Raw genomic sequence first — 17,422 nt, 5'->3', positions numbered from 1 at the left:
CAAATGAAAGAACTTGGATGAAAAGTGAAAATAGTAGTCAGCGTGCCACGTCTCTATGAATACAGTCTACCGTGTGGGTTTGTCGATCATAGATTACGGGATGTGGCTGCGCGGCTGCTGCACTGTGGTTGTGGTAGCATGAGGTGGTGTGAATGTAGAGGATGTCTGGGCGTGCCACGGCTGGCCTCGCTTAGTAGGTCGCGGAGCAATATATAATGCTTGCGGAGATAACATCGGATCGCAGCGAGTGGAAGATCGGCGTAAGAAAGACGTACCCCCTTTTCCCTTACTGTAGCAACTCCTCCGAGACTACGGCCGTGACGCGAAATAAAATTTTGCCTTGAGGGCCGTTGGAGTTGCAGTGTCTCATCATTATTCGGATGTCGTGACGCGTCACGGAGGACGAAGCCTTTTTGAGGTCAGTAGTGAGATGGCGACACACTTGAACACTACACTATCTGGTATCGTCGATCGGACGAGGATCCTCAAGCTGAGCTGAGTCTTTCATGTCGTAGAATATTCAGCACTTGTACTAGTTATGTACAAAAAAAGATAAGTTTATTAATAACTTTTCATCTGCGACCTGCGAGTGGGAGGTTCAGCTAAAGTGATCTCGACTCTCTATTGAAAAGTTAAACTCACATTGTGAATGGAAAATAGGTTTAAGGTCAACCTTTCGAGGATAGCCTGAATATGACATACATATACATCTTTGTCACTGGCAGTGACTAGCACTGTTCCAACTGTTCCATCAGCAGAAAGGGTTGCACATTCCACTCTCGTCGCGCTGGAGGGGAGGGCCGACTGAGATGTCTGTATGGAGATTCCAGGGACGCTCTGTTTTATCAAGCAATGCACTCACAAGGAGGCAGTTGTTCTGGTGATGGTGTTGGTAAGGATGGCGAATTTCAGTCTGAAGAGGCGTACGTCGGAAACGGCCGGGTTGATCATGAAAACTTCTTTGTAGAAACGTAAAACGTAAGTCCCTGAATCTACTAAGTGTTTCAAGGACTGCCAAGTACTGAGTATAGGGCCGCCGCCACCGATGACCGGGGTGTTTCAAACTTCAAGCCTTTCGAGAGCAAGAATGAAGGACCCACACAATAACATCAGTGAATTGATGTTTCCTTGATATTGTAGCCGTGAGAACTATAGAAAGATACAATTCTGCTCCTGCTAAATAATATCATATATACTGCGAGAAATTTGACTTGTAGATACATAGCCATCGATATCCGTAAATGTAGAGTAACGCGAGCAGTCCACGACGATGTTGTGAGATTGCGCCATTGCAATAGATGGGGGGTGATAGTTTGCTTGTGCCAATTATTTCAAGCATTGTCGTTTTGCCTTATTTATTTGTTGAATTACGTTTCTATTCAAGACATTATCGTGGTAAGTAGCTTTGGCACTGCTCATCCAATGTATAATGCTATTCAAGTCCATCGCAAAGTTGTGACACGGCGCTATCGCAACACATGAGGTGTAGTAGCACACTTTTCTCAACGTCGTTTACCATTTACTTTTTTCTTATAAATTAAGATGTCATCCAAGGTCATCCATGACCTTCTTGTGGGAAGTACGTTTAGCACCGGTCAGCAAATGTATATTAGTATTAGACTTAGTATCAAAATTGTGATGTGCCGCCGTCACTGCATGAAAGGGATGGCAGCACATGTATCTCAACCTTGTTGACGCGTTCCTGTCTCTTCTTATTTATGCTTTGAATTAAGACCCCATCCAAGACTTTGTCCTAGAATGTCCCTTTGGCACTGTCAGCATGCATTGGACTTCGTCACGAAATTGTGACATGCTGCGGCAGGTGGTACTACAGGTGCTAAGTTATAACCAACCGGACCTGTCTGCACTAAGTGGAGGTATATATAGATTCTACAAGTAACTGGCCTGCACGCCAAGTCGCATGTGTTTCCCGGACACTAGTCCACAACTAGTACTGCACTACTCGGCAGTGTGACGACTGATTCAGAGTTCGCCACTCACCACGACGACTGCAAGCCTATTGTTCCGAACTACCCTCAAAATTCAAGAACCTTTGACGTGAGGAGATTTCTAGATATTACTCGTAAGCGGTATCTGTAGTCCGAGTCACAGGCGCCCAGGACACGTCACATCCGCATCCTTTCACTGAAGACAAGCATCCCCGAGACGGACGATTAGGGAGTTGCAATGTGGGGAAGTGAAAGGCAATTCGGTGCCATCGCGGCTGGCTTGCACCATCGATAAAAGACGCTAGTTAGTAGAAGTCACAGAACGAGTACTATGGTCATACTCACCTGCACACGCTGCAGCCTTTCGACAAGTATCCCCGAGACGGACGATTAAGGAGTTGCAATGTGGGGAAGTGAAAGGCAATTCGGTGCCATCGCGGCTGGCTTGCACCATCGAAAAAAGACGCTAGTTAGTAGAAGTCACAGAACGAGTACTATGGTCATACTCACCTGCACACGCTGCAGCCTTTCGACAAGTATCCCCGAGACGGACGATTAAGGAGTTGCAATGTGGGGAAGTGAAAGGCAATTCGGTGCCATCGCGGCTGGCTTGCACCATCGAAAGAAGACGCCAGTGAGTAAAAGTCACAGAACGAGTATGATAATACTCACCTACACACGCTGCAGCCTTCTTCTGATATTCGTAGTGCTCTGTCTTGGTTACTATGTATTCTCGGAGTGAGTGCAAAGAACTGACCTTCTTGATGCGAGCTGACATAGTATCATGTTCCAAGCGCTGGTGACTATGCGACAGTAAATGTGACATCAGGAATTCACCAAGCAAGGGTTTGGCCGGTGCTAACTGCGAACGATTCGTGGAGTGCACGACGAGAACTTGGCCTCATAAATGTGAATCGCTACAACAGACCCAAATCGATTGTTCATCCGGAAAATGCCGGAGACATTTTAAATATATCCCTATCCAAATCGGGATGTTTCTCCTGGACACGATCATTCCATAACGCAGGTATGTATTCATTGGCTTTCGGTGCGATTTCCTATCTACAAACTCTAGTACTAGTATGAACAACGACAACGGCAACAACGCTAATGGAGTCGGAAACCAAAATCATGAGGTGCGTCGTTGATGTTCTGACATCGGCTACTCACCGATAATCGATAACCAACAGATTCCTCGACACCTTCTCCAACACGTACCGAGGCCTCGGGAGGTTAGATTTATGTTGACGGACAGGCAGTTGGTAAGTGATATACTTATTTTAAAGCTGACACGCTGACATCGTTCAGGAATTGATGTATGTCGTTTGGGCTGCCGCGCGAGGCCGCGTGCACCAGCAGGTGTATCGCCCGGAATTGCCGATCCCTCCCTATCCGTTACCCCCGGTCTGGCCAGATGACGTACGGGCGATGGTGATCCTATGGGTTGCAAGGGAGCGCCGGATGTTCGAACTGGAGATGTCCGAGCTGGAATATATCCTAGGCCTCAGGGTTCGCGCGCGTTAAGTACATATAGGTAAGGCGTTTTCAAACTAAAAAAAATCTGAAGACTTACGAGTTTTCAGACCGGGCGAAAAGAGCATCGAAGAGTCTAGCATACCGAAAGTGTGATTCAGCGGCTGCAGAGATTGGTGATACGAGATGTACTTACTCTAGATTTTCCATGCAAATTGTACAAAATTGTTCCAGCGGACGTTGGTTGTGACATTCTCCCAACTCGTTCAGTTCGACCAACTCAGTGTGAAGTCGCCTAAGTACCTAGACATATCCGCTCCATAGGCACGGTGCGTGAACGTGTACCGGCCGTCAGTGTAGTTGAAATCTGCGTACATAATCAGACTCGGGGAACACCATGACATTGTTCGCTTCGCCCTTGCGCAGCAGCAGATGGACCACATACCATGGTCCCTCTCCGTTATTATGATATGACAATCCCGAATCCACGAGCGTATAGTTCTCGTATGGAGAACGCAAGTTCCTCACTGTCGTTCCACCCACATACCTGCGCGTGATACGGGACCAGAGCCCCAATTCGGTTGCGGTGCTGTTTGAACCTGGGAACTCGACGAAGTAGGTCCAGTTCCCAAGCTGTACGAGTTCGAAGCCATCTTGGATGGCGTTGTAAGTGGTTCCGGGGTACAAGAAATGTTTTAGTAGGCGACGCATGTCCGTCGTCGGATCAAAATGATCGAGCGAGTTCCAATCGTCATCACATCCCATTAAGGTGGACTGAAGCGGCATGTTAGGGTATTGGACGGATCTAACTTTGTAGCACCCGTGGCGCTACCAAGCCTTGTTGCTCATCATAGCTTGACGGCTGAAAGTAGCAGTGTGAAAAAAGTAATCACTTCAAGGAGTTAGTGACCTACCCGAAGAGATAGATAGTTTGAGACTGTGGAGTCGTACAAGTAGAAATTCTGCTCCTCGCCATAGTATATCTGTAAAAGGTAAGTACTGCAGGGGCAGGCATTCGAGTATAGCTCCTACCAATGGAACCCCTGGCATAAGCAGGTACGTGATATAAGATGCCATGCGGATCTCAACGTGCCATTCGCCAAACTGGGCCAACGGAAAACATCAAAATTGCTTGTTCCGAATATAGGCTTCGGATCGGCGAGGCCGGTGTCTGGATTCAAGAAGTCGTTGGTCACGAGCATCTGATTCCAAGCGGTGATCAAGTTGGTGTTGAGATCGGACGTGACGACCAATTTGTCGTCCGCTCCGAGGAAACGAATGAGGGAGCGGTATATTGAGTAATAAAACGCGTAGCCGCCGAGGCCATTCGACGACTGTGGGCGCAAGAAATACTGGTTTTCGGATTATGTCAAGTTGGCTGACTGGAAAAACCCAGGGGACAATATAGTCGGGGTGCGGCCACGTCCACTGTGAAAGCGATCGATTGGTATCAGTGGTGAGTGAGGAGAAAAAGTTAGTTCAGGCACGAGGTGAACGGAAATAATTACTTACAGAAAGATCAACATACTGCTCGAAACCCCAGGGGAGGTAGTGGATCAGAAATCTGGATGGGCAAACCAAGGTCGTTGACTCGTCAGATACAACAGTCAAGTACATCACGAAACTCAATATCGGGCATTCCTTGGAAGGAGCCAGTCCAAAGGTATCTTCCCCGGACAACGTACTACCAACACCACTCTGTTGTGCTCTATCCGCTGGATGCTCGTTGCAACATCTATCGCCGTACTTGCACGCACCACATAGATAGTACGTGCAAGCTGTCTGACATTAGTACGACGGTTAATGTTGCCTCAAGTTCTCAGAGTGGCAGCGTACCATGGGATACGGACTCGTAAATGCTCGCGTAGTGTCTGAGGAGCTTGTGGATGTATCTTTGGCCGAATCCCATCATGGGAACCTCGATGAGGGTTGTAGCTTGTCCGAAGAGTGAGTTTGTCTCTTTGTTTGTTCATTGCATAATTGGATTTGGCACAGTTCCTATCGGGGCTACAGAACATAATCAATTCACTCAATTGATACTACGAAGTTCACGTGTTGCTGCACGAGCCTGCCTTGAGTCTGGGTTGGCAAAGTTTAAGATGAGTAAATTCCAAATTCGAGTCCTGCTAGCTATCTCCACCATCCGCTGAGTCGCTGCCGTGATGACTCCGATGAACGCGGCCTCTGCCACCGAGCACAACCGCAGTGACCGTCGTGGTAGTGACTTGCTAACCGATTTTGAACACCTCAGTGAATCGCCAGTGGGTGTGTCGTCGGACGCCCTCGAGGTTGATCGGTTCTTCAACTTTGGATCAAGCCGTAGTACTCATCCTGGGGCCGTTGGTCACAATCCTCATCATCAGCTCCCATGGATGATTGGTTCCAGTGGGCAGTGGCCCCCCCAAACCATGATGATGGGACTCGGACATGATCATCCTTACCATGACCATCATCACAGAGGATATCAACATCACTCGTTGTTCCCGCCGCCGCCTGTCATGCCAACGGGTCAGCCGTCATCGGCTAATCATCATCAGCTCCTGCCTCCTCAATCCCCGAGTCTCCAAGTCATTCCAACTTCCTTTAGCGCTGTATGGCCCAAAGAGTGGCCATCGCAAGATCAACACTTCGCCCCCAGCTTCAATGATAACCCCATGCCAAACTTGAATGAGCCATCGCCGCGGCCCGCTCTGACGGTGCCCGAGCTCACCCAGCCCATGATTCCAAATAAAACTCCCATGGCTCCCAAGCGGGAACGTGTCACTAAAGTTAAATCGCGTACATCCCGCCGGCGCCTCATGAAGGCCAAAACTATTGTTGACTCAGACGAAGACGAGAAACCTGTTCAGGATTATACGTTTATACCTTCAAACACTGGCGATTTTACATCAGCTCTTCGAGAGCAGATGAGATTTACCGTTTTCAACGAATCGCTGTTACCTACAACGGCGGAAATCGCTTCTATGGTGAAAAGGTCTTGGGAAACTGCAATCAACAATCAGTCAGGTATGCTCTCCTAAACTTCCGATTCGACGATACCACTGATCGATTGAAAAGCGGAACTTCGCGACTGGGCCCAAGACTTTCGTCGTTCCCAGGAAAAGGGCCTCGCAAACATAGTTGATTCCATCCGAAGTGACATGAAGGACGTCGCAAGATTATTTGTATTTTTTAGATTCGACCTACAAACCTATCAGGTGGCCGTCACGCATCTTATCAACCGCGGGGATCGAGTATTGCACTTAACAGCAGATGATTCGAGATTTCTCGACGTCACGCTCACGGTAAGTCATGTGTTCAATCTCTCGAGATCGATGATCTCATTTCAACGCTGTCAGATCAATGGGCGCACAATTGTCATTCCCTTTGGCAACCCAGCCGTCATGGCTTACATCGGGTATCTGCTGTATGACAGCAGGTACCAGTATCATCGCTACATTAGCGGCCACCCGGCTCCATCGCCTCAGGCTGGCCCGCCGGATGTATCCGCGCTCAGTGTCGAGAAGTTGCGACCATTATTCACGATGACAGCTATTCTCTTTCGCTGGGCCTTAGAAGAGCGGAAAACAGGTGCAGTGATCGACACCGAATTGTGGGTTAAGAACAATCAGGATTACCACACGACACTCATTGACAGGTTCAATAATATGACTCCAGAGCAAAAGGATGGATTGCAAAATCTAGTCGATCAGATTGCTACTTGCCCTTTAAACTAGTCGAAATATATTGCGTAGACACGCGTCAGTATCACCGCTTTTGGAGTGTAATGCGCGTTGCAAAGTGCATCTAGCTTGCTGCATATACTATCCCAGAGTTTTGTAATTTCGTCGTGCTCCTTCTTGAGCCGACCGTCTCTGTCGTCACCTCCCGTACCGCCGTTCTGTGCGACGACGTACTCATCCTCGTAGATTTGAGCAAGTGACTGGGAAGATTTGGTGTCCTGGAGCTCAAAAAATCGTGACGGAAGGAAAGGTTTATCGTCGATAGCGCGAATCCGCACGACATCGTCGAATCGGCCATCCTTTATGCAAGCTTTTATTCGCTCTTCCAGACCTTGAACCACAGTTTCAGTGATGACAGGCACCGCTTTCATCGTTCGTTCAAACTCTAAATCTTCTTGCAGCAAAGAATCTTGAGGTCGAGATCTCGACGTGGCCTCCCCCATCAATACCCAGTCCTTCTTAGCAACATTCTCCGCCTCGAGCTCCTTGATCTGTAATTGCAGTGCTGCCATACGTTTTTCATAAGTAGTCATATCTGCAGCCAGGTTGTGAATAAGTGATACCAACAAGAATATGACTGGCCTTACTGGAATCTGGCCTGCTCACTAAATCGCACTTTCGACTTCGAGGAAGAAGTATTCGTAATAGCTTTCGAACCGGAGCCCCTGGGAGCATCGAAGAAATCTTTGTAGAGCGGTTCTGCGTGTTATGTGAGTTACGCGTGACAAAAAGAGTACAAGACTGCATACCTGCGCCGTCTTCCGAACCATTGTCATTAGAGTCATAGACGTCATCTATTGGCCTGAAGGGATCAATACTGTCACCTTCGTCGTCATCGTCATCCGATTTCCGTCGTAGTTGACCACGGGAAACAGCAGTTGCTTCGGCCTCTTCCGTTTCACGATTGAATGCGTCCATACTGAAGAAATCGTCGTCAAGGTCTGATTTGGGTCTCTTTGCGACTGCACGTTTTACAGAGGATTTTACTTTGACGACGTCAAGAAGAGATGGATGATGATCTGAATCGTCCTCCTCGTCTTCGGACAGCTCCTCGCGAAGGTCAGTCATTTCTTCTGACCCACCAGTGTCTTCTTCAGAATCGTCCGTGTGCTCTATCTCTTCAGAATCTTCGCTTTCTTCTCATACCTCGTCACCTTCCTCGTCCTCCTGATCGTCGTACATCCCGTCTGGTAATTCCATGTCATCTTCAGTCTCGCCCTCTAGCAGCAGAAGATTACTGCAAAGAGGTGCAGCCCTAAGGTCCAGCTGCTGCCAAATTTGACCTTCATTCATATCCTCGATAAAAAGTGAGGGTAGTGGTGTATTTTTTATAGTGACCTTCTTCGGGGATTCCAGTACAGGACTTGGACTCCTCTTCCGTTTGGCATTAGCGCGAGTCTGTGATCTCGTCTGTGGTGCTTGAGATTGTTTGAGTGAAGACAGAAGGTTCTCAATATGAGGCAGAGAGGCAGGTTCCGACCGCAAAGCTATGAACTACTCAGCCCGGCTGCATCATGTGCGGATATTGAATTGGGTTTGATCTGCTCACCAAGATCGAATATGAATTTGGTTGCACGGAGAGCTATGGCTCGTAGCTCAGCAGTGGCAGTTGCCAATGATTCGGGCTTTTCTTGAATGAAAGACGAGAGATCATCAAGCTCTCTCGGCAGAATGACCTGTGATTCGATTTCCATTGCATGCACCAGCAGACCAGGTCTGCACTGAACTTGTGCGATCGGTGAAATTTCTGAGTTTCTGACAGACGCCGTCTATTTGTGATTATTTGTTCGATAGACGCACGAATATGACCGGTCGGTACCATTGACCGGATGATTTCATGCGAACGATATTTCGGTCTCGACCTTTCGACGATGCTTCCATTCCTCGCTCTATATCCGAGTCACATAACAAAAGGCAAATGCCTAGGCAACAATTTATAATTGCGTTGCACTGAGCGCGATTTCTTTGTTTTTGCACTTTGTCCTACAGGCTACCGAATCGACATATGATACCTGCTGCGGTACATAAGATCGATCTCCAAACTATGGAAAAGTACGTTCCAGTCCCCTTCTCTCACCGGTCCACCTAGTTTCTATCGCGCACGGTCCCGCGACATTCGAGCAGGCTCTCGCTACATTCATTTTTTCAACTCAATACTTTTACACAACTACTTCAACCATGCTAGCCGACATTTCAAAAGGCACCATCCTGTACTTCACCCCTGTGCTCATGCTCACGGCGCTCCTACTCTCGTTGTTTTTGTACCTTGCCCCGACTGTCATGTTACATAGCCAAGTCGCGTTGCTTACAGCGACACCTTCCTCTGCCTTGACGCAGCCTGGATCTACCAAAGCAGTGGATGGTCCCAGCATTTTCCTTGGACCTCTAGGATCGTGCTCTCGACCAAACAACGAAGCTGGTCTGACGTGTATGCCATCTTCCATATTTCCCATCTATAGATTCTTGAACAGCGGAGACGATCTCATTATGTCATTTTGGGCGTCTTTCGAGTAGTTGACACTCATCATTTAAGGCTGGTTTTCGGAGAATTTCTGGAAGTAAGACGTCCTGGATTAAAGCTTTCCTACGCATAGCTGATGTAAACTTTGTGGCAGGTACAATATTCTTGCGCCCGTGCTAGATTCCGATCGCCTGGAAGCAACCGTAGCCAGATATGACGCTCAATCTCCTCAGTATTTTACGTGGGTCGAGCGGGACCTTGGCCAGTGCGCGTTAGCGCTTCTCAAGCACTACAAAGATCCTGAATCAGAGGTTCTCTCCCGCACGTTCTATGCCGTCAGTGCAAAGTTGAAGTACACTCAATTTGCATCGATCCTCCAGCAGGGTATGTGGTCAAAACGCAGGACTCTGTTGATCTAATCTTACTGCTACCATCAGCGCTGGGGAAACCGGTGTCTTTTGTGTCCTCGCAGACCACGGGAATGCAGGTCTGCAAATATTTTCTCTCTCTCTAATGTAGCCCATGTGCTCACATGTTGCGCAGGAAATGGACGACATGGTCGGTATTGTTCGGTATGATTGACATCTTGACGCTGATGATATTTTGTTAGTATGCTTTCCAGTCCGAGTTTGGACTATACCCGGATACCGCTATCCCTGATCCACGATTAATCAATTTAGGAGTAAAGTTCAATACTATGGAGGGATTTGTTCAGGAAATTAAAGGCAGATATGCTTGAATCTTGAGTATACCGTGACATTGCTTGTCAATTATTCGTTATCAAGACCAAATTATGATTATAGCCTGCAGTAGCGCATAAGTTTACTTGCACCCACATAGTCAAATGATGCCCAAATGGACATGATCATCGGTAAGGGTAAGTTTATGGGGTATGGACATACGAGGTCGCCACCAATGAGGCTGCGATGTCTTGACTGCAAACCTTTGATTATTTCAAATTACCAAAACCCACGTACTGAGTCATGACATACAGCCACATTGAATGTTTATTGATATTTATTATTGTATATTATTGGTGTCAGATTTTGTCAGATGGCGCAAGCAAGGTGAAATATCAGGTCGCACTCAAACCGCGAGCCTGAGACGTTCAAAGATTCTCCGGATCTAGCTTTCTTTTGCATGCACAGGTGACCATCATGACTCCTGGTCTTCCGAGCCTTTGCATGGCCAGCGGCAGCCGTCATCTGGCCACATCCGAGTCTTCATGCATGGCACAAGCGGAGTCAGTCATCATAGTACGCTGGAATTACGTTCACATTCATCAGTACCGGCTCGGTATCGACGCTCACCCTAGTCTGTGTGTTATATACACCTGCTTTAGGATATTCGGAAGAGTGACGGCGCCTATTACTAGGTCCGAATCACTCAGTCAAAGTCCTGACAGCGTTAGTGTCAGGGTCGCGTAAACAAAGTTGTTCGTCAAGTCTTTTTTGGAACTTACCCGTCTCCTCTTTGGTGAGTTAACCTATTAAGCATGAGGGTAAATTATGGCCACACCGTTTGACTAGAATATAAAGGCTCGGAGGCGAGCGTCTCCATTCCATCATTTCAGTGCATGATGTCAATAACTCTGCCCCCCGTGCCCACGCAGGCTTTTAATTTGAACTGCTCCCAAGTGAATCCTACCAAGCCGGGGCTCGAGCCCGAGCAAAAGAAAGGTGACTTTCTATCGCACTCGCTGAACAACGCGGATGCTCATCCTGATTACACTATCGTAGTCGAATTTCGGATTCCTTTGAATAGCATGGAGACCAATAAATGTACCACATATGTGGGCCGTTCATACTCCGAATCAGATCTGAGTCCCCTGGACATGTTGGACTCCATGAGGGCCACCATGGACGTCCCAAAGACGTACGAAAACTTGGGCTGGCGCTTGTCTACAGCCCGCCGCATGGACCCACCCCACCGGCTTTTGAACTCGCAAGATATCAGTAGCACTTTCAGAGCTGCACGGGAGCAGATGTCCGGGCGGAAAAAGAAGAATGTTGCTATTGAAATCGTCAATACCGTAAGTGGTTTAGTTATCACTGCGGGCTGCCCACACTACATCTCGGTGACATTTGACACTTGCAGAAGCCTGTGGTTAAGGGAAAGTCAGCAGAACAGCAGGAAAGTATTATGCCACGGCGTCCTGCAGGGGATCAGAAGATAGAATCTGAACCATTACTTCTGCACTATATGCAAGAGTTACAGATTGTCCGGAGCAAATTACGTTGCTCCGAACATCAACTAGGAGAGGACGCCGCATTCTGCTGGGTAGATACGTCACAGCCAGACACGAGTCCACACTATCCATTGTGCACCCGAGACCTGCAGGAATGGGCGAAATATCTGGTACGTATTTGCTTGCAAGCGTCATATTACATAGTCTTACGAATTTTAGCATGAAACTTGTGATCCAGACAATGCCATATATGTTACACTACCTAGCACACCTCATTTTGACGAGTTTCGGAAGACACGGAAGGAACGAACTACGTCGTCACTTCAGCGCGTGCCTACCGAGATTATGCCACCCGTCATCCATAATCACGTTCATATCTCACCTGCTATCAGCGACATGTTGGCTTCTAGTAACGGCGCACCTTTCGGGCAACAAAACCAAGACCCTAAACCACTCAAACGGACGTATGCACTCTACATGGAGAGTGACGAAGAATCGGATGATGACTGGCAACCACCGCAAGGTATTCACGACGTCCTTGCAATCATCCACGCTCGCTACCCTGCTATGGAGTTCCCGCAGTATATGGATAAGCTGAAGGATCATGGCATACTTTATCTGGTGGCAGCAGCACATTTTAGTATTCAATTCTACGAGGAGAAGATCGGGATGTCTGAGGGTGCTGCTTACATATTTCACACCAGTGTTTGCAAGGCTTTTATGAAGGAGGGACGCGCGAAGATGAGAAGGAAGGCGAAGGGGAAAGGGAAAGGGAAGGTACGAGTGCAGGCTGCCGACGAAGATGAAGAAAACATTCATACTCCAGGGTAACGGACGGTGCGGCGTTGCCTATACTATTTTCTCATACTGGCAGCACCCGGGCCGGGGGCAGGGATGCTTGAATGAATGAATTTTTCGAAAGGACATGGTGCTTCTATCAGATAGTTTGTTTGAGTTTGTTTGTTCACTTGTTGATATTGAATTTCATTATGACAAGTCATATTCCCACTCGGACTCTGGCTGCCGGTCTGAGTTATCGCCAAACCCTTCCCAGTCCAGCAATCACCAGAATTTTAATGACGCTGACAGCTGAAGCAGTGAAACAATCTAGGGAAGGTCGGTTGGGCATATCTCTCACTATGACTCGGACATCTTGAAGTGGGCATGCCGTGGACCATTAGTTATATATAATTAGCAATGCGATGCCATCAAGACAAAGACTCGGGACAGTGATACCTTACTCAGACTGTTCACTAATATGTTTCAGTACTGACGTTCCCACTGTGCCTGTAGGAATACCAAATACTACAGGAGTAGCATCACTTTCAAACCCCGCCAACTTATATAATCAGGCGGAATGATGTGAAATATGACGATGAACAAGTTGGCTCAGCACGCCACATACCAGCATTCCCGAACTGCTTAAAGCGCCCTCAATGAACACTTTTAGAGGATCCAGTCCTGATCCGCACCGTGTAACACGAGCTGCTGACCGTATCCTCGCTAAATCCATGTTGCAGGACAACTCCGAGCCCTCAGACAAGACTCAAACTCCGAGTCGACCCCATGATGTACTCCTGGACTCCATCAGGCAGCGACATGATAACTCCAATGACCCATTGTATGCGCCTCAATCCCTTCCCTTCGTAACCCGCCACATGCCTTCTTATGCACTACGCTCGGCCCAAAGATTCCGGCCCGCTCAGGGAATGTCGTGCCATGATGCTGCTCCCAGTGCATTAGAACTCCGATTTGTCGAAAGATCTCTGGGAAAGCACTCTGGCGAGACTGATATGAGTATGATAGATGTCCAGAAGGTATTTTAGCTCAACGTTGATCATAGATCACTCCATAATGACAGGCATTATAATAGGGCTTCGAAGTCTTCAATCGTGGTATTGATGCTTTGCCTGACAGCGCCGTCCGTGCAGCCGTCCTAGCAAAGCGATCTGATCGCGAATCTAGGCGCTTGCGCGCTCTCACGACGGCTTGGGAGCTCGAGACAACTGAACGACACGCGATTCTTCTCCAGGCGCTTCTGTTGATTGATGCTAAGAAGTATGCTGAAAGCATGGCGGAAGCTTCCTTCTTCGAGAGGCTTTTGGTGAAACGTAGTAAGAATCTGTTACGCACTCAAATAGATCTGTTATGCGGAGCCCTAAGAGGGGCGTCGTCCGCTAACGTTCGTGACGTAACCGGAAGGGTCCGGTGTAGCGACTGAGACTGGCGACGTCGAGTCGGCAGATATCAGAGACGCGCGTGTCACGTGACTTCTAAGACGGATGTCTTCAAAGTCACTGACGTTCTCAAAGTAAGGACAGTCTTGTCCGAACGATGAGGTGGTCGATCGAGGTAGACTTAGGCGCGATGAGCACCTAAGAAAAGATACTAGAGACTGAAGCTGAGGGGGCTTCAGAGGGAAGTATGTTCGAGGGAAGATTGAGTAGATTCAAGTTAGGGAATCTAGTACAGAGTGACCGACTACTTATACTAAGTGGAAAGGGTTAAGGGCAAGGCTACCGTACTGTAGGTAAGGGCAAAGGGGAAACGGAAAGGGTATAGGTACGATGGTGGCAGAGCCTGATTAGTGATGTAAGGTCGAATGCGGAATGAGACCGAGAAACGTTGGAACGAGCCAATGGTAAATGATACAACGTGCAGCATGCACGAGTCAAAGGAAAGATAAGACACGATAAGGAAAGCCACATTGGTGGCACGAGTCAGAACGAGTCATAGCCCGAAGGCACGTGCGCACGTTGGTGCGATAGGAGGGGGAGGCGAGGGACGGGAACGGTCCCGAGGATCCGGTCAACGGATAGTCGGTAGAGAAGTACGAGCCGGAGGCATACGAGGGCGAGGACGAAGGAAAAATGATAGGGGGGCCACGTAGCCGATGTTACTTGTAACATTACCCCCGTTTCAAGGTAGAGTTCCACGAACTCTTTAATCGTCGTCCAGAGGAACGTAGTCGTCCTGGTTGTTATACCATGCGGGGTCGAAGTCGAGGTCTTCGAGCCAGGAGGCGGCTTCGATTGCATTCTCTTCGCGTTCTTGCTCAAGGCGAGCAGCGTCCTGGTCATACGCAGCTTCAAGCTGCTGCATGTCCCTGTAGAACCGGTCGGAAGAGGTTCCACGACGAAGGATCTTCCTGCCGTCAAGTCGAGGGCAGAAAGGAGTGAGATGTTTTGGGGCAAATTGCCCACAAATGCGGCAGAAGTATTGCGCGCAGTGTTTCTGTTTGTGTCCGTAGACACGGCACTGGCGGCAGACAACGTTGCTGCGGTAGACCTGGGTGGTCTCGGTGGCATCACGACGCGCGTCGTTGATGGCGTCTTCCTGGGCTTCCTCGCGAGGATAGTGCCTAGTGAAGTTCTGGGTGCGCGGTCGATGCGCATGGGAGAGGGGTAGTCCTAGGGACAAGATGGATCGTGCACGAGCACGGTGATTTCGGCGTTGCGGAGTGGGAAGGGGTTCCGGAGAACCAATAGAGAGGTGTGGGACCGTCTCGGTGGGTACCCAATCATCGGGGTTGAGAACAGGTGATGCGGGAGGGCATTCATCCAATTCTGGGATGATGATAGAGATGGTGTCTGCATCGAGGATGGGGGAGGGGTTACGTGGAGCGTAGAGCTCGCGTTCGTATTCGTTATAGAGACGGTCGATCTCGGGGTTGGTCAGCTGGGTGACGTTGGGGATCTGCTCTGGTGATTCAGAGCGGGGTAGCTGGGGAAGGAAGGGGGTCGGAGCTCTGTCATAGACAGCACGCTCGACGACTGCAAGCGGGTCGGGAGGGGGATTAAATGCCCGCTCCTCCTCGACGGCCATGACGGCGGCATGGAAGTTCCTGAGTTCAAACAGATTTAGCAGGGCTCGTTTGATCTTGCCTTGATTGTATCTGGTCGAGACGGTGGATAGGGAAGTCTCCCTAGCCAGGTCGATCCTGGCGATATCGCCGGTGAGGGCGTCGGTGGCCCTGAAGGCCTGGACGAGGTTCATGGTTATCTCGTCGTTGGTGCGGTTGAGATAGTTGTCGAGTCGGATTGCATACTGGGGATCGCAGATGACTGCTTCCCAGTAGGCCCGTTGCCTGTCTTGGACAACTGAGCGAAGGGATGGTCGTCGGAAGACGGTGTAGGAGGGCCTATCATGGCCATGCGTTGGCTGGCTCGTCGGGTCGGGGTCGGAGGCAGACGCATGAGAGGTAGCGGATCGGTGCGAGGAAACAGACGACGCTGAGGCCGACATAGTGGAGCGTCTTTCCTTGGGTAGTGGCGTAGGTGGGGTATTGGGTAGTGGGCCTCTGTTTGTCGACGGGTGTGGATTTCGTGGGGCGGTGGCGATTGCGGATTCGTTGGCGATGGAAGGCTTTGGTATCGGTGTGGATGGGTTCGCTGGTGGGGTCAGCCCTAGTGTAGTGAGGGCGGTAGGAGAAGTTGCGGTGGCGGTTGTTGATCAACATGAGATGGCGATTGAAGCGATCTTGAGTCGCTTCTTATACGCCTTCAGGAGCTCCGCTGCGGACTTCAATTCTGTTTCGGGGAGCCACGTTCGTTCGGAGGCAGGATAGCCAACCCAAGACACGAGGTACCGGCGACGCGATCCGGTACCCTTGTGTTGGAGGATAGCTTCCACTTCGTAGTGTTCCTCTCCATCGATAAGATCAGGAGGAGGTTCGGTGAAATTCGGTCCATGCACGTCTGTCTCCTGATAGGAGGAAAGTTCCGAGGCATGGAACGTGGGGTGGATACGCCAGCTGGCAGGCAGCTTGAGCTGGAACGTGATGGGGGAGAGGACCTTCTGGATTGGGAAGGGTCCATAGCGTTTCGGGGCGAGTTTCCTAGAAGGGAATCCGGTGATCAGGTTCGTGGCGGATAGCCATACCTTATCACCAACGTTCCATGGCTTGTAACGCTGGCCATAGGAACGATCAGCCATGCGTTGCTGCGCGAGGCTGTGGCATGCAAGGGCTTCTTCGCGGATCTTGGCGAGTGATTTGACTCGGTCTTCGGCGGTTGGTAGGGTAGAGTCGGGGAAGAGATGGGGGATGCCTCGTGGTTCGTAGCCCATCATGAGATAGAAGGGGGAGGCATTTCTGGCAGAGTGTCGTCGGGAGTTATGAACAAATTCGGCCATAGGCAAGTGCTTTGCCCATTCGGAGGGAGTCGTCCGGCAGTAGATCCGGAGGTAGGTTTCGAGCTCTTGGTTGAGCCGTTCGGTCTGACCATCTGTCTGAGGGTGATAGGCAGTGGAAAGTGCGACTTGGTAGTCGAGGAGTCGTCCTAGCTCCTTTGCTAGCTTCGAGGCGAATTGGGGGCCTCGGTCCGAGATGATCTTGTCATAGAGTCCGAAGCGCATGAACACTTTCTTGAAGAAAAGTTCGGCTACTCCTTCCGCTGTGATGGTTTTTCTGCAAGGGCAGAGAATTACCCCCTTCGTAAGCCCATGGTCTACCACGACCATGACAGAATCGTAGCCAGCGCTCTCGGGGAGGTCGGTGATTAAATCAACCGAGACCTGAGCGAAGGGCCGGAGGGCCGAGGAGGGTATCGGGGTGAGGGGAGGTGTCGTGGGGTGGGTGTTAACCTTCATCTGCTGGCACATGGCGCAGCCATCGACGTATTTCCTAATG

The 17,422-nt window shown here is 49.6% G+C and overlaps 8 protein-coding genes across 8 annotated transcripts; 5 read left to right on the top strand and 3 right to left on the bottom strand.

Annotated features, from left to right (window-relative positions):
- Positions 1–3,031: 3,031 nt before the first annotated feature.
- On the top strand, positions 3,032–3,473 carry F5891DRAFT_1199328 (uncharacterized protein; the record flags this gene model as incomplete). The annotated part of the gene is made up of 3 exons (XM_041368743.1): positions 3,032–3,085; positions 3,140–3,211; positions 3,258–3,473. The coding sequence occupies 3 exons, from the start codon at positions 3,032–3,034 to the stop codon at positions 3,471–3,473; spliced, it is 342 nt and encodes a 113-aa protein (XP_041217117.1).
- Positions 3,474–3,745: 272 nt separating this feature from the next.
- On the bottom strand, positions 3,746–5,039 carry F5891DRAFT_1218332 (uncharacterized protein; the record flags this gene model as incomplete). The annotated part of the gene is made up of 7 exons (XM_041369357.1): positions 3,746–4,196; positions 4,255–4,284; positions 4,337–4,405; positions 4,455–4,465; positions 4,528–4,756; positions 4,815–4,850; positions 4,935–5,039. 7 exons carry the CDS (start codon positions 5,037–5,039, stop codon positions 3,774–3,776), a joined length of 903 nt encoding a protein of 300 aa, XP_041217116.1. The 3' UTR covers positions 3,746–3,773.
- A 554-nt stretch (positions 5,040–5,593) lies between these two features.
- F5891DRAFT_1199326 (uncharacterized protein) lies at positions 5,594–7,068 on the top strand (the record flags this gene model as incomplete). Its single annotated transcript, XM_041368742.1, has 4 exons — positions 5,594–6,428; positions 6,480–6,706; positions 6,761–7,018; positions 7,060–7,068. 4 exons carry the CDS (start codon positions 5,594–5,596, stop codon positions 7,066–7,068), a joined length of 1,329 nt encoding a protein of 442 aa, XP_041217115.1.
- A 105-nt stretch (positions 7,069–7,173) lies between these two features.
- On the bottom strand, positions 7,174–7,590 carry F5891DRAFT_905656 (U3 small nucleolar ribonucleoprotein complex, subunit Mpp10; the record flags this gene model as incomplete). Its single annotated transcript, XM_041373540.1, has 1 exon — positions 7,174–7,590. A coding segment is annotated over one exon (417 nt), but the record flags the coding sequence as incomplete, so codon positions are not given.
- A 553-nt stretch (positions 7,591–8,143) lies between these two features.
- On the bottom strand, positions 8,144–8,945 carry F5891DRAFT_184264 (uncharacterized protein). Its single transcript, XM_041370825.1, has 2 exons — positions 8,694–8,945; positions 8,144–8,631 (listed from the first exon to the last, which is right to left on the bottom strand). The coding sequence occupies exons 1-2, from the start codon at positions 8,836–8,838 to the stop codon at positions 8,285–8,287; spliced, it is 492 nt and encodes a 163-aa protein (XP_041217113.1). The 5' UTR covers positions 8,839–8,945; the 3' UTR covers positions 8,144–8,284.
- A 731-nt stretch (positions 8,946–9,676) lies between these two features.
- Positions 9,677–10,338, top strand: F5891DRAFT_1218328 (uncharacterized protein; the record flags this gene model as incomplete). Its single annotated transcript, XM_041369356.1, has 5 exons — positions 9,677–9,702; positions 9,760–9,989; positions 10,043–10,092; positions 10,149–10,163; positions 10,216–10,338. Coding segments are annotated over 5 exons (444 nt in total), but the record flags the coding sequence as incomplete, so codon positions are not given.
- An 846-nt stretch (positions 10,339–11,184) lies between these two features.
- Positions 11,185–12,624, top strand: F5891DRAFT_1199323 (uncharacterized protein; the record flags this gene model as incomplete). Its single annotated transcript, XM_041368741.1, has 3 exons — positions 11,185–11,637; positions 11,703–11,963; positions 12,013–12,624. 3 exons carry the CDS (start codon positions 11,185–11,187, stop codon positions 12,622–12,624), a joined length of 1,326 nt encoding a protein of 441 aa, XP_041217111.1.
- A 605-nt stretch (positions 12,625–13,229) lies between these two features.
- Positions 13,230–14,014, top strand: F5891DRAFT_1199322 (uncharacterized protein; the record flags this gene model as incomplete). Its single annotated transcript, XM_041368740.1, has 2 exons — positions 13,230–13,610; positions 13,667–14,014. 2 exons carry the CDS (start codon positions 13,230–13,232, stop codon positions 14,012–14,014), a joined length of 729 nt encoding a protein of 242 aa, XP_041217110.1.
- Between the last annotated feature and the right edge of the window lie 3,408 nt (positions 14,015–17,422).

This window comes from Suillus fuscotomentosus (assembly GCF_016647785.1).
Source record: "Suillus fuscotomentosus strain FC203 chromosome Unknown F5891scaffold_183, whole genome shotgun sequence".
NCBI classification, from domain to species: domain Eukaryota; kingdom Fungi; phylum Basidiomycota; class Agaricomycetes; order Boletales; family Suillaceae; genus Suillus; species Suillus fuscotomentosus.
The sequence above is the reverse complement of the archived record's forward strand: the minus strand, read 5'-3'. Positions and strand labels throughout refer to the sequence as shown.